This window comes from Dipodomys merriami, unplaced genomic scaffold, assembly GCF_024711535.1.
Source record: "Dipodomys merriami isolate MVZ:Mamm:240054 unplaced genomic scaffold, mDipMer1.0.p SCAF_4, whole genome shotgun sequence".
NCBI lineage: Eukaryota > Metazoa > Chordata > Mammalia > Rodentia > Heteromyidae > Dipodomys > Dipodomys merriami.
In genome coordinates, this window is record NW_027205603.1 from 94,975,828 (window position 1) to 94,990,347 (window position 14,520).

Below are 14,520 nucleotides of genomic sequence, written 5' to 3' on the forward strand. Positions count from 1 at the left end.
TCACCTTGAGCTGAAGTGCGCAGGGACAGCGACCAAGCCCAGAGTTCAAGCCCCACAACCGACAACCCCCCAAAAAAAATTGTAAAAAAAAAATCTAATACTAAAAGCAAGCGATTATTGATTGTGTCCCAGTGTAAAGGTGTGTGGAGATGTAATATGGAGCGCCCCCCCACCCCCGTTAATAATATGAGTTAGTAAAAAAGGGAGCTAAAAGGAAATAGTTCTTGCGCTCTTTCTCTCACAGCATGAGGATGTTTGTCAGACTAAGGCCCTTCCCTCTTCTCCCTTGTCAACCCTGCGCCCAAACACTGCTACTTTATTTTAAATTAAAAACAGGGGCTGGGAAGGTGGCTCAGTGGTAGAGTGCTTGCCTTGCATGCTTGAGGCCCTGGGTTCGATTCCAAAGCACCACAAATCAGAAACCCAGAAGTGGTGCTCTGGCTCAAGTGGCAGAGCGCTAGCCTTGAGCTGAAGAGCTGAGGGACAGCGCCCAGGCCCAGAGTTCAAGCCCCACAACCGACAAAAAAAAAAAAAATTAAAAAGAAAACAAAAACATAAGATTTCTATGTATCCATACACATTTCCCAGCAAATAGATTCCTAAGGCCTGTTCCAAAATGAAGCACATCAACCCCAGGGCTGGGAGCGGGGCGGGGGTGTCGTCCAGCGCTGGGCCGGACACAGGGACCCGGGCAGCTGGGGGGCCACTCTCCAGTGCCAAGTGAGACTCAGAGCAAGTGTCGGCGTGGCACAAGTGCAGGCCAACCATAGCCAAACACAACCACAGCCCAAGCGCAGCCAAACTGCCGACAGGGGCAGCAGGAGACATGATGTCGTTCAAAACGGGGACGTCATTCTATCAAAGAAAGAAATGCATTTACTGAAGATCACGCTCCAACTGGCTGGAATCCCGGGGTGACAGGCGGGGCAGAGAGGCACCCCCACACTGAGATCAGGGAGAAAATCAGGGCACACCAACAGAGAAACAGAAGTGTTCACAGGCACAGGCCACAGCCAGGAGAAAGAACACAAAGAACAAAATTGGACTGAGAAGAGAAAGAGACAAAGTACTGTAAACCAGGATGACTTACAGCTCATAAATATTGATGGCCAACATTAAATGGAATACAAAGATCCAAGAATCAAGATAGGAAGAATGAAAACATTTTTAAAAATGTAGCTTTATTGGCACATTTCATCAAGTGAGAGGGAAAAAAGAAAACACTGCTCAGCGCTGGGATAGACAGAGGAACAGAAGCCCGGTCTCCTGGTCCAAGGTGGCTCTCTGTATGAGCTGCCTGTAGGTCAGGTTCTCGTGCGTGTTGGGGTCGAAGAAGCCCTTGGTGTCGTCGCTCGGGTCCTCCAGGACGCGGTTCATCTCCTCGTCGAAGTAGCCGCGCTGGTAGGCCACGTCCACGGGCACGCGGTGGCTGTGCACCGGGTCGATGACGCCGCCCGTGGCGATCTGGGCCTCCAGCAGGCGGATGCCGTGGTCCCGGACGATGAGGTCCTTCTGCATGGCCTGGAAGAGGGAGATCCGCTCCCCGGAGTAGGGGTCGGTGTAGCCGGTGACCGCGCGCTCGGCCGACAGCAGCTTCTCCCGGATCTCGCCGCCCACCACGCCCGCGGCCACGGCCTCCTCCACCGACAGCCTGCGGTTCTGCACCGGGTCGATGATGAAGCCCGTGGCCGCCTGGGCCTCCAGGAGCACCAGGGCGGTGCCGGGCCGCAGCACGCCCTTCCACATGGCCTGGTAGACGCTCATCTTCTCCTGGCGGCCGGGCTCCCCGGGCACGGGCACCAGGACGCCCGCGATGCAGCCGGTGCCCTCCAGGTAGCGCCTGACTGTGTCCATCTCCGTCACCTCCTGTAGGGTCGCGGTGCCCTGGGCCAGGTCCCGCAGGGTGTCGGGACCCAGGATCCCCGAGGTGTGCAGCTCGGACGCAGACACCTGGCGCCTCAAGCCGCGGAAGCTCACCTTGCTGAGCCGCGCCTCAGTCTCCTCCACCAGCTGGGCCAGGATGGAGGTGAGCTGGGCTGGCTGCAGGGAGCCTGTGGCCAGCTGGGCCAGGAGCTCGTCACGGTGGGTCTGGCTCAGGTATGCAGAGAAGAGGATGTCCCATGCGGACACAGACTGGCCCCGCAGTGGACCTGAGCGGACCTCCACGGTGACTGCCCGCAGAGCCTGCTCCTGCTGCCCGCGGGTGGCCTCAGCCTCGGTCCCTGCTGGGGAAGGCCCCGAGGAACCGGCCCCCTGCCCAGGCTGAGAGCCGGGCTCCTGCCGGCTGGGTCTTGTGCATCCTGTCTTGGGTACGTCCTCCTGGGCCTCCTGAAGGATGGTGGCCAGCCTGCGGGTCAGGGCGGGCAGGCCCAGTGCCCCTGACCTGAACTGGGACAGCAGCTCTTCTCGGGCGGCCTGGCTCACATCGCCAGATGCCAGCACGTCCCACACGGGCACCGCAGGTCCCTGGAGGCGGCCCACCTTGACCTCCATGGTGACCTCGCTCAGGGCTGCCCGTGGGTCCTCGGCCTGGGCCAGCAGCGACGTCAGGCTGGCGCTCGCATCCTGCACGGTCAGCGTGCCAGCCTGCATCCGGAGAAGCAGGTCCTGGCGCACGGCCTCCGGCACCTGGCGGTAGAACAGGAGCTCCCACACCGACACGCTGCGGCCCGAGGCGAGAGTCAGGCGGGCGTCACGCAGGGCGCCCCGCAGCTCCTCGCCCAGCTGGTGCACGGCGGAGCCCTGGCCCGCCAGCTGCAGCATGTACAGCCCGGTCTCCGGGTCCCACACACAGCGCTCCAGCAGCTGCCTGTAGGTCAGGTTCTCGTGCGTGTTGGGGTCGAAGAAGCCCTTGGTGTCGTCGCTCGGGTCCTCCAGGACGCGGTTCATCTCCTCGTCGAAGTAGCCGCGCTGGTAGGCCACGTCCACGGGCACGCGGTGGCTGTGCACCGGGTCGATGACGCCGCCCGTGGCGATCTGGGCCTCCAGCAGGCGGATGCCGTGGTCCCGGATGATAAGGTCCTTCTGCATGGCCTGGAAGAGGGAGATCCGCTCCCCGGAGTAGGGGTCGGTGTAGCCGGTGACCGCGCGCTCGGCCGACAGCAGCTTCTCCCGGATCTCGCCGCCCACCACGCCCGCGGCCACGGCCTCCTCCACCGACAGCCTGCGGTTCTGCACCGGGTCGATGATGAAGCCCGTGGCCGCCTGGGCCTCCAGGAGCACCAGGGCGGTGCCGGGCCGCAGCACGCCCTTCCACATGGCCTGGTAGACGCTCATCTTCTCCTGGCGGCCGGGCTCCCCGGGCACGGGCACCAGGACGCCCGCGATGCAGCCGGTGCCCTCCAGGTAGCGCCTGATGTCTGCCTTCTTTTCAATCTCTTGCACTGTGCACTTGCCCTGTTGCAGGTCTGACAGAGTCTGCCTGGAGATGATGGTGGAGTTCAGCAGCTCCCCCGCGGTCACCTGCATTCTGATGCCCCTGAACCACAGTTCTCTTCCTCTGGCTTCCTTCTCACTAATCATTTGGAGGATAATTTGCACGACCTTCTCTAGCGCCCGTGCTGTATCTCCTTTGTACAGCCGAACCAATTCGAGCTTCCTGTCCTCCCTCACATACTCAGAGTTCAGCAGCTGCCACACTGACAGCTGCTGGCCTTTGTATCTCCCCACGGTGATTTCCACCTGCTCGGCCTCCAGTGCCTTCCTGGTGTCCTCATCCACATAGTCTGCGTCCTTCACGTCCTTGACCAGTGGGAACAGCGCCCAGCCGGACTCCTCCCGCTGGCACCTGTCCTGGAGTTCTTTGTACGTGACTTTCTCCTGTGTGTTCGGATCCACAAACCTTCTCCTCATGTGTCTCTGGTCAGTAAGGAGGGCCAGCGTGTCCTTGTGCAGACAGCCACGCCTGTAGGCCGTCTCCAATGGGACCCGGTGGTGGTGCCGTGGGTCAATCACGCCCCCGGTGGCCATCTGCACCTCCAGCAGCCTCAGGGCCTCCTCCTGCTCGACCAACTTCTTCTGCATGGCTTGGAACAGCGGGATTATCTCCCCGGAGGCTGGGTCTTCATAGCCTGTGGCGGCCTTCTCAGCCTTCACCAGCCTTTCCTGAAACTCTTTACCCACAATGCCACGGGCCACGGCCTGGTCCACAGTCAGTCTCTGGTGGGTGCGGGGCTCCATCAGGAAACCAGAGGCCGCCTGGGCCTCGAGCATCTGAGCAGCAAACCCTGCGGGGACAAGCCCGGCCCGGCCGGCCTCCTCAAAGGTCAGGACTTCCTGGGTGAGGGGTACGATCACCCCGGCAATGCAGCCGCAGCCCTCCAGGTATGCTCTCACGTGCTCCAGGGGGCTGAGGTCCTGGTTGTGGAGGGCGTCCACACTCTTCTTATCCAGGACCCCAGAGTTGAACAGCTCCGCCGCGGTCACGTCCTGCTGGATGGCTGCCACCGTGATGGCTTGGTTTTGTCTCTCGGTTCCCTCTACTGTCCTGGTGAGAACCTCCACCAGCTCCTCCAGGCTCACCTTCTGGGTCTTGTACTCCTGCAGCAGCTCTTTCTTCCGTCCCTCCGTAAAGTACTGAGAAGAGAGCAGGTCCCACACAGACACGGTCTGCCCGGCGAACCTGCCCACGTGCATGTCCATCGTTCTGGAGCGCAGCGCCTGCCTCGTGGCCTCGTCGATGTGCGCGCAGGCCTCTCCTCTCTTCCCTACTTCCAGCATGTACAGCCCGGTCTCCGGGTCCTCCACGCAGCGCTCCAGCAGCTGCCTGTAGGTCAGGTTCTCGTGCGTGTTGGGGTCGAAGAAGCCCTTGGTGTCGTCGCTCGGGTCCTCCAGGACGCGGTTCATCTCCTCGTCGAAGTAGCCGCGCTGGTAGGCCACGTCCACGGGCACGCGGTGGCTGTGCACCGGGTCGATGACGCCGCCCGTGGCGATCTGGGCCTCCAGCAGGCGGATGCCGTGGTCCCGGACGATGAGGTCCTTCTGCATGGCCTGGAAGAGGGAGATCCGCTCCCCGGAGTAGGGGTCGGTGTAGCCGGTGACCGCGCGCTCCGCCGACAGCAGCTTCACATATGTTTCCCTGCCAAACATCCCTGCTTGGAAAGCCTCCTCCACGGTCAGCTTCCGGTTCTGCACGGGGTTGATGATGAAGCCCGTGGCGGCCTGGGCCTCCAGGAGCACCAGGGCGGTGCCGGGCCGCAGGAGGCCCCTCCGCAGGGCCTCGGCAATGCTCATCTTGTCCCCCGAGCCCTGGACGAGGACTCCGGCGATGAAGTTGCCTCCCTCCAAGGACCGCCGCACGCTCTCCATCGCAGTGACCTCCTGCACCGTCTTCTTCCCCTGGCTCAGCTCATCCAGAGTCTGTTTGTTGATCAGCTGCGATCGGAACAGATCCCTGGCCGACACCTGTTTCCGCAGGCCCGGGAAGGTGGCCTGTGAGGGCTGGGTCTCTGCTGCTTCCACCAGGGCCGTTACAGCGCTGACCACCTGCCGCAGGGCCGTGGCGCGCCCGGAGCAGCAGAGCGCCGCCAGCTCTCGCCGCTTGTCGGTGCTCACGTACTCGGAGCACAGCAGGTCCCAGAGTGCCACGCTGCGGCCCTGGAACCGCCCGCTGCTGACCGGCACCTTCATGGCCCTCAGAGCCACGGCAGTGTGCTCGTCCACCTCCAGCACCGCGTCCTCAGGGAGCGGCAGAAGCCACAGGCCGGTGGCGGCGTCCTGCACACACCGCTCCCGGAGCTGCTGGTACGTGACCTTGGCCCGAGTGTTGGGGTCGAAGAAGAACTTGTTGTCCTCCTCAGGGGCCGTCAGCACCTGGGCAGTGTGCTCATCCAGGAGCCCCAGCCTGCAGGCCGCCGCCTGGGGCAGGTGCACCCCGTGCGCCGGGTCCACCGCCCCGCCCGTGGCCAGCTGCACCTGCAGGAGGGGCAGGCCCTCGCTCCGGGGCACGAGCCCCTTGTCCATGGCCTGCCACAAGGAGAGCAAGCTCCCCGAGTAGGGGTCCGTGCACCCCGCCACGGCCCTCTCGGCCTGCTTGAGCAGCTCGCTCAGCTCACGGCCCACCAGGCCCGCCCTCACGGCCTCCTCCACCGGCAGTCTCTGGTTGGTCAGCGGGTCGATCAGGGAGCCGGATGCCACCTGCGCTTCCAGCAGCCTCCGGCCCAGGCCTGTGGGGAGGAGGCCATCTCTAGCGGCCTGGGCAATGCTCACCTTCACGTCAGAGGGCTGGAGCAGGACACCGGCCACGCAGCCCGTACCCCAGAGGCAGGCCTTCACGGCGGGCTGCTCCGCCACCTGGGCGGGTGACTGCGTGCCCTCGGCGAGCGCTTCCAACGCGTCCTGGGTGATGATGCCCGTGTCCCGCAGCCAGACGGCGGGGACCTCACCCCGGGGGCCCGGCAACGCGATGCGGGCACGGGCCAGCAGCTCCGACTCCCTCACCCGGCTGCTCAGGGCGTCCCGCAGCTGCGGCAGGGACAGCTTCCCCACCCGCACCGCCTCCAGGAAGCCCCGGCGCTGCTCCTCCGTGAAGTGGCAGGAGGTGAGCAGGTCCCAGAGGGTCGCGCCGGCCCCGTCTGCAGGGGTGGCCTGAAGGGTCTGCTGGACCTGCGCGTCGGTGGGGACCGGAGGAGCCTCTTCAGGCAGGGGCAGGAGGCGGACACCAGAGCCCTCGTCCCAGGGGCTCTGCTCCAGGAGCCGGGCGTAGCTGGTGAGCCCCCGCCCGTCCGGCGTGGGGAACGTCTCAGGGGAGCTGCACAGAGCCGCCTCCATCTCCTGGTCAAGGCAGCCACGCTGGACAGCCACGGGGGTGGGAAGGTGGTGGCGGCCGGCGGGATCGATGACCCCTCCGGTGGACAGTTGGGCCTCCAGCAAGCGGGTGGCCTGATCCACGGGGACCAGGCCCTTCTTCATGGCCCCGAACAGGGACACTCTCTTCCCAGAGAAGGGATCCCTGAAGCCCGTGAGGGAGTCCTCGGCCCGCCGCAGCCTGCCGTGCACCTCCGGCCCCACCACTCCCCGGCGCACAGCCTCCTCCACTGACAGGACCTCCCGACTGTGGGGGTCCCGGAGGCCGCCGGTGGCCGCCTGGGCCTCCAGCAGGGCCAGGGCCACGCCGGGCGGCAGCAGCTTCTGCTTCATGGCCTGGTAGATGCTGAGCCGCTGGTTGGAGGCCTGGAGCAGCACCCCGCCCACCACGCCCGAGCCCTGCAGGTACCGGCGGACGCCGTCCATGCGGAAGAGGGCGTCGGGGCTGAGTCTGCCATCCAGCACCTGGTCCAGGAGCTCCTGGTCAATGATGCGGGCCTCCAGGAGCTGGTAGGCCGTGACCCGGCCCCTCAGCGCAGGCAGCGTGACGTCGGCCCACCTCCTCGACTCGTCCTGCAGCAGCTGCGCCACCCGCTCCAGCGTCACCCTGCGCTGCCGGAACTGTTGCAGCAGCCGCCGCCGCCAGGCCTCGCCGAAGTACTCGGAGTTGATCAGCTCCCACGCGGACACCCGCTGCCCCTGGAAGCGGCCATGGCGCACGGGCAGCAGCAGGCTCTGGAAGGCCTGGCGCGTGGGGCCGTCCACCAGCGGGGGGCGCGCCCGGCTGAGCGGCAGCAGCCGCAGCCCGGTCTCCGGGTCCTCCACGCAGCGCTCCAGCAGCTGCAGGTAGGTCAGGTTCTCATGCGTGTTGGGGTCAAAGAAGCCCTTGGTGTCGTCAGACGGGTCCAAGAGGATCAAATTCAGCACCTGGTCGAAGTAGCCGCGCTGGTAGGCCACGTCCACGGGCACGCGGTGGCTGTGCACCGGGTCGATGACGCCGCCCGTGGCGATCTGGGCCTCCAGCAGGCGGATGCCGTGGTCCCGGACGATGAGGTCCTTCTGCATGGCCTGGAAGAGGGAGATCCGCTCCCCGGAGTAGGGGTCGGTGTAGCCGGTGACCGCGCGCTCGGCCGACAGCAACTTCGCAAACACGTCGGGCCCAATGATGCCGGCCCGCAGCGCTTCCTCCACGGAGTGCTTCTTGTTTCCCCTGGGGTCGATGACGAAGCCCGTGGCCGCCTGGGCCTCCAGGAGGACGAGGGCCGTGCCGGGCCGGAGGAGCCCCCGGCCGCGCGCCTCGTAGATGCTGAGGCGCTCCTGGGAGTCCGGCAGCAGCAGGCCTGCGATGCAGCCCGTGCCCTGCAGGTACCTCTGCACGGTGGCCAGGCTGCCCACGTCCTGGGCGGAGGCCTGCCCCTGCTCCAGCTGCTGGAACAGCTCCTGGTCAATGATCTTGGCTTTTAGAAGCTCTTCAGGCGCCACGGTGCCCCTCAGCCCGGTGAAGGCGACTTTGGCGGTGGCCGCCGCCTGCGTCACAATGGTCTTTAGCTCGGCGGTCAGCTCCTCCTCCACCAGGGTCCCCTCCTGGTGCTGCCGAGCCAGGGCTGCCCTCCGCTCCACGGGCACCGCTTCCGAGAAGAGCAGTTCCCAGAGGGACACGGGCCGGCCCTGGAACCGGCCGGCGGCCACGGTGGTGGTGGCTGCGCTCAGGGCCTGCCGGGTGCGGTGCTCGATGAATGTGGGTCCGCGGGCCCCCCCCCCGCAGGGCGCCCCCGGGAGGGGCAGGAGGGCGAGCCCCGTCTCGGGGTCGGTGACGGAGCGAGCCAGCAGCTGCCCGTAGTGCAGGCGGCCGTGCGCGCTGGGGTCGCTGGGGTCGGAGAAGCCGGGGGTCTGTGAGAGAGCCTGCTGGGTGTCCTCGTCCAGGCAGCCGAAGCGCAGGGCGGCTGCCAGGGGCACCCGGAGCCTGCGGGCTGGGCACACCAGCCCGCCCGTGGCCAGCTGTGCGTCGAGGAGGCGCAGGGCCAGGGGCCGGTCGATCAGCTCTTTCTTCATGGCCTGGAAGAGAGGGATCTGGGAGCCGCTGAAGGGGTCCTGGTAGCCCGAGACCGCCTGCTCCGCCACCAGGAGCTGCTCGTGGAGCTCGGGGCCCACCAGGCCGGCCCTGACTGCATCGGGCACCGGCAGCCGCCGGCCCGTGGCTGGGTCCACCAGCGTGCCGGTGGCCGCCTGGGCCTCCAGGAGCTGCAGCGCGGCACCCTCGGGAACCAAGCGCTCGGCGATGGCCTGGTAGAAGCTCTTCTTGAGGCCTCGGGGCAGCAGGACCACTCCCACCAGGCTGCCGGTCCCCTGCAGGTAGCGCTGCACCTCGGGGCGCGTGCTCACCTCCGACGCGGCCAGCGTGCCCTCTCGCAGGCCCTGAGCCAGCTCCTCATCCAGGACCCCGGCCTCCCGCAGCTCAGCCACGCTGGCCGCCCCTGCCAGCGTACGGAAGGCAGTCCTGAGGGGCAGCAAGCGCAGCCCTGCGTGCGGGGCCTGCACACACCTGCCCAGCAGCGTGCGGTAGGGCAGGGGTTCGAGGGTATTGGGGTCTGTGAAAGTGGCGGCATCCAGGGTAGGCTCCGGCTCGGTCAGCTCGTGCCATGTCTCCCGGTCCAGGAGCCCCTGTTGGCAGGCCTGCTCGGGATCCACCCGTCCCTCCCGGGCGGGGTCTACCAGGCCCCCGGTGGCCAGCTGGGCCTCCAGCCAGCTCCTCCCACGGGCCTCGTCTACAACTTCCTTTCTGATGGCCTGGAAAAGGGCCAGCTTCCTGCCCCCGTAGGGGTCGGGATAGCCGGTGACAGCTTGCTCCGCAGCCAGGAGCCTCTCCTTCAGCTCCAGCCCCACCAGGCCCTGCCGCAGGGCCTGAGACACAGGGAGCAGCCGGCCCTGGGCAGGGTCCACGAGGCCCCCGGTAGCCGCCTGAGCCTCCAGCAGAGCCAGCCCAAGCCCCTCGGACAGGAGGCCCTGCTTCATGGCCTCGTAGACGCTCTGGGTCTGCCCCGAGGCCTCCAGGTACACCCCGGCAATGCTCCTTGCCACGGTGGGCGGGGAGGCCCCCCCGGAGGGGGCGCTGGCTCCCGACACGGCCTTCCCATCCTGCGGGGCAGCAGCCCGCTCCGTGCCACCCGAGGCCAGGACGCCGAGAGGAGGAGAGATCTGGCCGTTCATGGCACACGGCGGCTTGTGCAGAACTTTCCTGGGGTCCACTGGTGACCTGAGAGGGACAGAAAGGATCTGTCAGGGCCGAGGCAATGCGCAGAGATTGGGGTGGGGCCCAGCCAGGCCAGCGGAGCCCCAGAATGTCCCTGAGCAGTGCCCCGGCTCTGGGTGCCCTCTCCACCCCACGGGGCCCTAAGGTGCGAGAGGCTGCCCAGTGAGCTCACAAAACACAGGTAGACGCCCTTCAGGACAAGAGCCGTCTTCCCTGGGAGGCACTGACAGCCTCTACCCCAGCCTCCCAGGGCGGAGGAGCCGGGGTCTCCTGATGCCCCCAGCCCCACTCTCTGTGGAGCGGCTCAGCCAGCCCGGGCTCATAGCCCCCTAGCCTCTGACCCACCCATCTAACCCTGGCTGTCTGGTCCCATGCTGGCCTCCTCCAGCCAAGCCCGTCACCTTCCAAGTCGGGTTGCATGGATTGCCCAAAGAGATAACTCAAAGTCCTAAGTGGCAGGACTGGCAGCCCTGGCCTTATTTGGAAAGAGGATCTGTGAATGTAACAGATGAGCTCACAGGGCGCAGCCTGGCCCCAGGCTGGTGAACTTGGTGTCCTGGTAAGATGGGGGGCGGGCAGCCAGTGCCAGCCCTGGGCCCTGGAGCTGGAGGAGCGGGGGTCCTCCCCAGAGCTGTCGGGGGTGGCCTGCCCCGCCCGCTCCGGGCCCCACGGGTGCCCGCCTCCCCACAGGGCTCTGAGGCTCTCCACGTTCTCCCTCTGGGCCCAGAGCCTCAGCACCGCTGGAACCTTCTCTTGGCTCAGCGTCGGGCCACGCCCCCCAGCCTTGCCTCACATGCAGGGTCCAGCGAGGCCCTGGCCTTCCCTCCCCCGCACAGGCTCCACCAGGAGACTCGAAATGCACTTTGGACCCCACTACCCGGGACCTGGGGACTCCTCCGCCACCGATTTGGCTCTGGCTGTGTAGCCGGTGGATCCGAGCCCCTGGCCCGTCCACGCCTGCCCGGTGGTCCCGGCCTGCCCGTGTCCTCCGCCGGGCACTGGCAATCCGGGTGCCCCACACCTGCGCACACGGTGGCCTGGGGGCTCCAGTGCCCCCTCGCGGCTCACTCCGAAGGGCACAGCTGTGCGCTGGCCGCCCTGTCTACCTCATGCCCCCGAGGGCCCTGTGAGAACCCTTCCCTGACTCCTCAGAGCTTGTCCCGCCCCACGGCCCTCCTGCTTGTACCGCCCGGCCGCCACGTCGCGTGGCACAGCCTTCTCTGACCGCTTGAGGCCACGCTCCAGCCCCTTCCAAACCTCGTGCTCAGGCACAGTCATCCCAGAGCGGGGGGGGGGCCCGACAGTGGCCTCACGGGCACATTCAACCTGGTGCACGTCGCTGCCTGGCCGGGGACGGGGCAGGCAGCCCCCGGCAGCGCCCTCAGGAATTGCTGCCCTGCCAGCTTCCTGGGGTGCAACGCAACGTGGAGCGACTCAGCCGCCACATCCCAATCCAAATGCTCTTGGGATCTCTTCCCCGACAAAATCCGCCGTCCCTCCCGCCACGGGCCTGCTGCGCACTCTCCGGTGTTCACGAGGATCCAGGAGGGCAGCAGCACCCACCCCGGCCGGCCCAGCCCGGCCCAGAGCAGCGAGCCCTGCTCTGGCAAGGGTGGAGCACTCAGGATGCAGAGCAGCCTGGTGGAAGAACGTAGGGGAGGACGGGAGGATGGGGGGTTGTTGCTAAGCAACCAAATTTCGGGAAAAGATGACCAAGGCCCGAGAATGACCAGCTGGATGGCTGTGGGGCTCTTGTCTCCCCCGGAGCCAGGCCGCAGAGGCCCCGCACACAGGGCGCTGCCCGCAGAAACCCCGGGCACAGGGCGCTGCCCGCGGAGACCCCAGCACAGGGCGCTGCCCGTGGGGCACAGGGTGCTGCCCGCGGAGACCCCAGCACAGGGCGCTGCCCGCGGAGCCCCCCGGCCTGCTGGGGTGGCAGGCACGGCGGGACACTGCCTCCCAGGTGACCCCTGGCGCCATCTCACGAGCCAGGACCTGCGCAGGCGGCCGCCGCCGTCATGCCCGCTGGGAGCCCAGCTCCAGGCTCTGGAGGAGAAGCCACCAGGAAGGCAGTGCCCACAGCAAGGGGTGGGAGCGGCCACCTGCGGGGAGCCGCACGGATCCTGGCAGCTATCTTACAGTAAAGGAACGCGCAGCCACACTGGCCGGAGAGGACGCTTGGAAGAGGGTCTGGTCACGTCCAGCAAGCCCACGCCAGCAGATATGCCGAAGGTCAAGAATGTCCACTCTGGATCGCCGAGGAAGGGCCATGGGTGGTTAGCACCAAGACCTGAGCCACAGACGGCCTAGCCATCCAGACCTTCCTCCTCTGCACTTCTGAGCAAGGGGCCTGTGTTCTCTGGAGGCCGGCTCAGGGCGTGTGGCCATGAGCCTCGGGGCTGGCACCAGCTCAGCAGGGCAGTGTCCCCCCCCTCCCTCCCTCCTTCCCTCCTTCCCTCCCTCCCTCCCTCCCTCTGTTCCATGAGGCTTCCTGGGCCACTCTCTAGTGACCCATGGAGACCACTTTCTGCTCACCCAGCACCGTGGCCACCCTTCCCACACTGCTGCCTCCCAGGCACACTCGAAAGACGCTGGCCTGGTGGGGCGCTGCGGGCCCTGACCTCTGCTAGGGTGAGGGGTGGAGGACAAGCGGCCACTGCCCAGCCACAACGGAGCTCCACACTGGGACCATAGGAGGGGCCAGGATGGCCAGCTGGGCACAGCGTGGGGTAGCCCTTGACCCGGACCTGGACAATCAGGCCAGACGCACCGTGTGCTGTGGAGCAGGCAATGCCTGGGTGGGAAGCCAGAGCGCCAACCTGAGCTTGGGCAGGGAAGCCACGTGAGTTCCCTGGACAAAGAGGAGATTCAGGGAGGGCAGCCACTGAGCTGGCTGAGCGGGCGAGAGGGAGTCTGGGGCGGGCGGCGGCTGAGCTCTGGCGTGCAGCCGGGCTGGGCTGGCTGGCGCTTTGCTCCGTCAGCTGGCATGTGACCTTGGCCCGGATGTCACGCTCAGGTCCTGCTCTGGCCTGGGCTGCTACAGGAAGGTATAGGAGGAGCCGCCTGCGTCTGGGTCTGCAAGACACAGACAGGTATCCAGAGCAGGCTCCACCAGGAGACTGCTTGAGGAGGGACAGGAGACCAAGGCCAAGAATCTGTGTCCCAGGGAGAGGCTGCTGGAGTGAGTGAACTGTGAAGCAGCTGTGGGTTTCGGGCTGGGGAGGGAGGTGGAGCAGATTCCTGTAGCCCCGGCACCCAGCACAGTGAAGAGCCATTCCCGAGGCCAGTGGGCAGGCCCGGGTGGGCCTGTGGCCGGGTGAGCCCAGTAAGGGCCGGGCAAGGACCCGTGGGCTGTCACCTTGAGCAGATCGGGAGGCCGGGCACACTCAGCTCAGCTTGGCCTCTGCCCCACGGTGAGCAGCTGGCTTAAGAACACAGCTCACCAGGCAGGGCTGGCCTGAGGAGGCTGAGTGGGGTCAAGGGTCAGGCCCCCTCTGGCTCCACCACCCTCCGCCTCGGTCCCAAGGTCGAGATAACAGATGGGCTGGCAGAAGTGGGCAGCTCCTGCCGGCTCAGCCCCGCCCCTGCCCAAGCCGAGCCTCTGGCCCTTGGGTCCCTGGGCCTGTCTGTGCCACAGGTGCCAGCCAGCTCCGCGGAAGGCCTAGTCTTGCGGTGAGGATGGAGGAGTCGCCGGGCAGAGGCCAGGGCCTGCCGTCCTGCTGGGGTCCCAGGCCTGTGGCAGCCGGGATGGGGGCTGCAGCCGCTCCACCCTTCCCTACCTCAGGATGGGGGCTGCAGCCGCCCCCAGTGTAACAGCCAGCGGCCCGGGCTCCAGGGTGCGGCCTCTGGCAGCCCTCAGAGCTTCCTGCGGGGCCTCCCGCCCTGTGCTCCCGTCCTGCCCGCACTGTGGAACCCACAGGTCCCCACCTGCCCTCCAGTCCTCACCTGGGCTCAGCTAGGGTCTCCACCCGGGCAAGCTCAGGTCCGCCTTCCTGGTCTGTCAGCAGCTCCCAAGTTTAAATCCTCCTGGCCCCGCCCTGCGTTGGAGGTGGCAGCCAGGTGGGGTGGGCAGGTGCTGGAACGGCTGGCCCGCCCCAGCCCCCCCCAGGAGCCACAGTCACAGCAGAAGAATGCAGGGTGGGAGCGGAGCGACCTTTGTGTGCCCCGGCTTTGAATGGAGTTTGCAAGGGAAATGCAGACCTGCTGGGAGCTGGGTTTAGTTCCCTAAAGGAGTGTGTGTGTGTGTGTGTGTGTGTGTGTGTGTGTGTGTGTGTGTGTGTGTGTGTGTGTGTGTGTGTCTTTCCTGGGGTGTGTGTGTGTGTGTGTGTCTTTCCTGGTGTGTGTGTGTGTGTGTTTAGTTCCCTAAAGGAGAATTTCTGTGTGTGTGTGTGTGTGTGTGTGTGTGTGTGTGTGTGTGTGTGTGACTTTCCTGGTGTGTGTGTGTGTGTGTGTTTAGTTCCCTAAAG

At 66.2% G+C, this 14,520-nt stretch overlaps 1 protein-coding gene across 4 annotated transcripts; it reads right to left on the bottom strand.

Moving 5' to 3' along the window:
* Nucleotides 1–1,162: 1,162 nt before the first annotated feature.
* Nucleotides 1,163–14,057, bottom strand: LOC138806069 (epiplakin-like). Of its 4 annotated transcripts, XM_069991586.1 has the most exons (3): nucleotides 14,000–14,057; nucleotides 12,825–13,129; nucleotides 1,163–10,057 (listed from the first exon to the last, which is right to left on the bottom strand). In XM_069991586.1, exon 3 carries the CDS (start codon nucleotides 10,009–10,011, stop codon nucleotides 1,228–1,230), a length of 8,784 nt encoding a protein of 2,927 aa, XP_069847687.1. In that variant the 5' UTR covers nucleotides 10,012–10,057; nucleotides 12,825–13,129; nucleotides 14,000–14,057; the 3' UTR covers nucleotides 1,163–1,227. The 4 variants fall into 4 exon arrangements, with proteins under 4 accessions (XP_069847687.1, XP_069847689.1, XP_069847688.1 ...); XM_069991588.1 differs by lacking the exon at nucleotides 12,825–13,129 and having other exon boundaries at nucleotides 14,000–14,043; XM_069991587.1 differs by lacking the exons at nucleotides 12,825–13,129; nucleotides 14,000–14,057 and adding an exon at nucleotides 12,590–12,627.
* Between the last annotated feature and the right edge of the window lie 463 nt (nucleotides 14,058–14,520).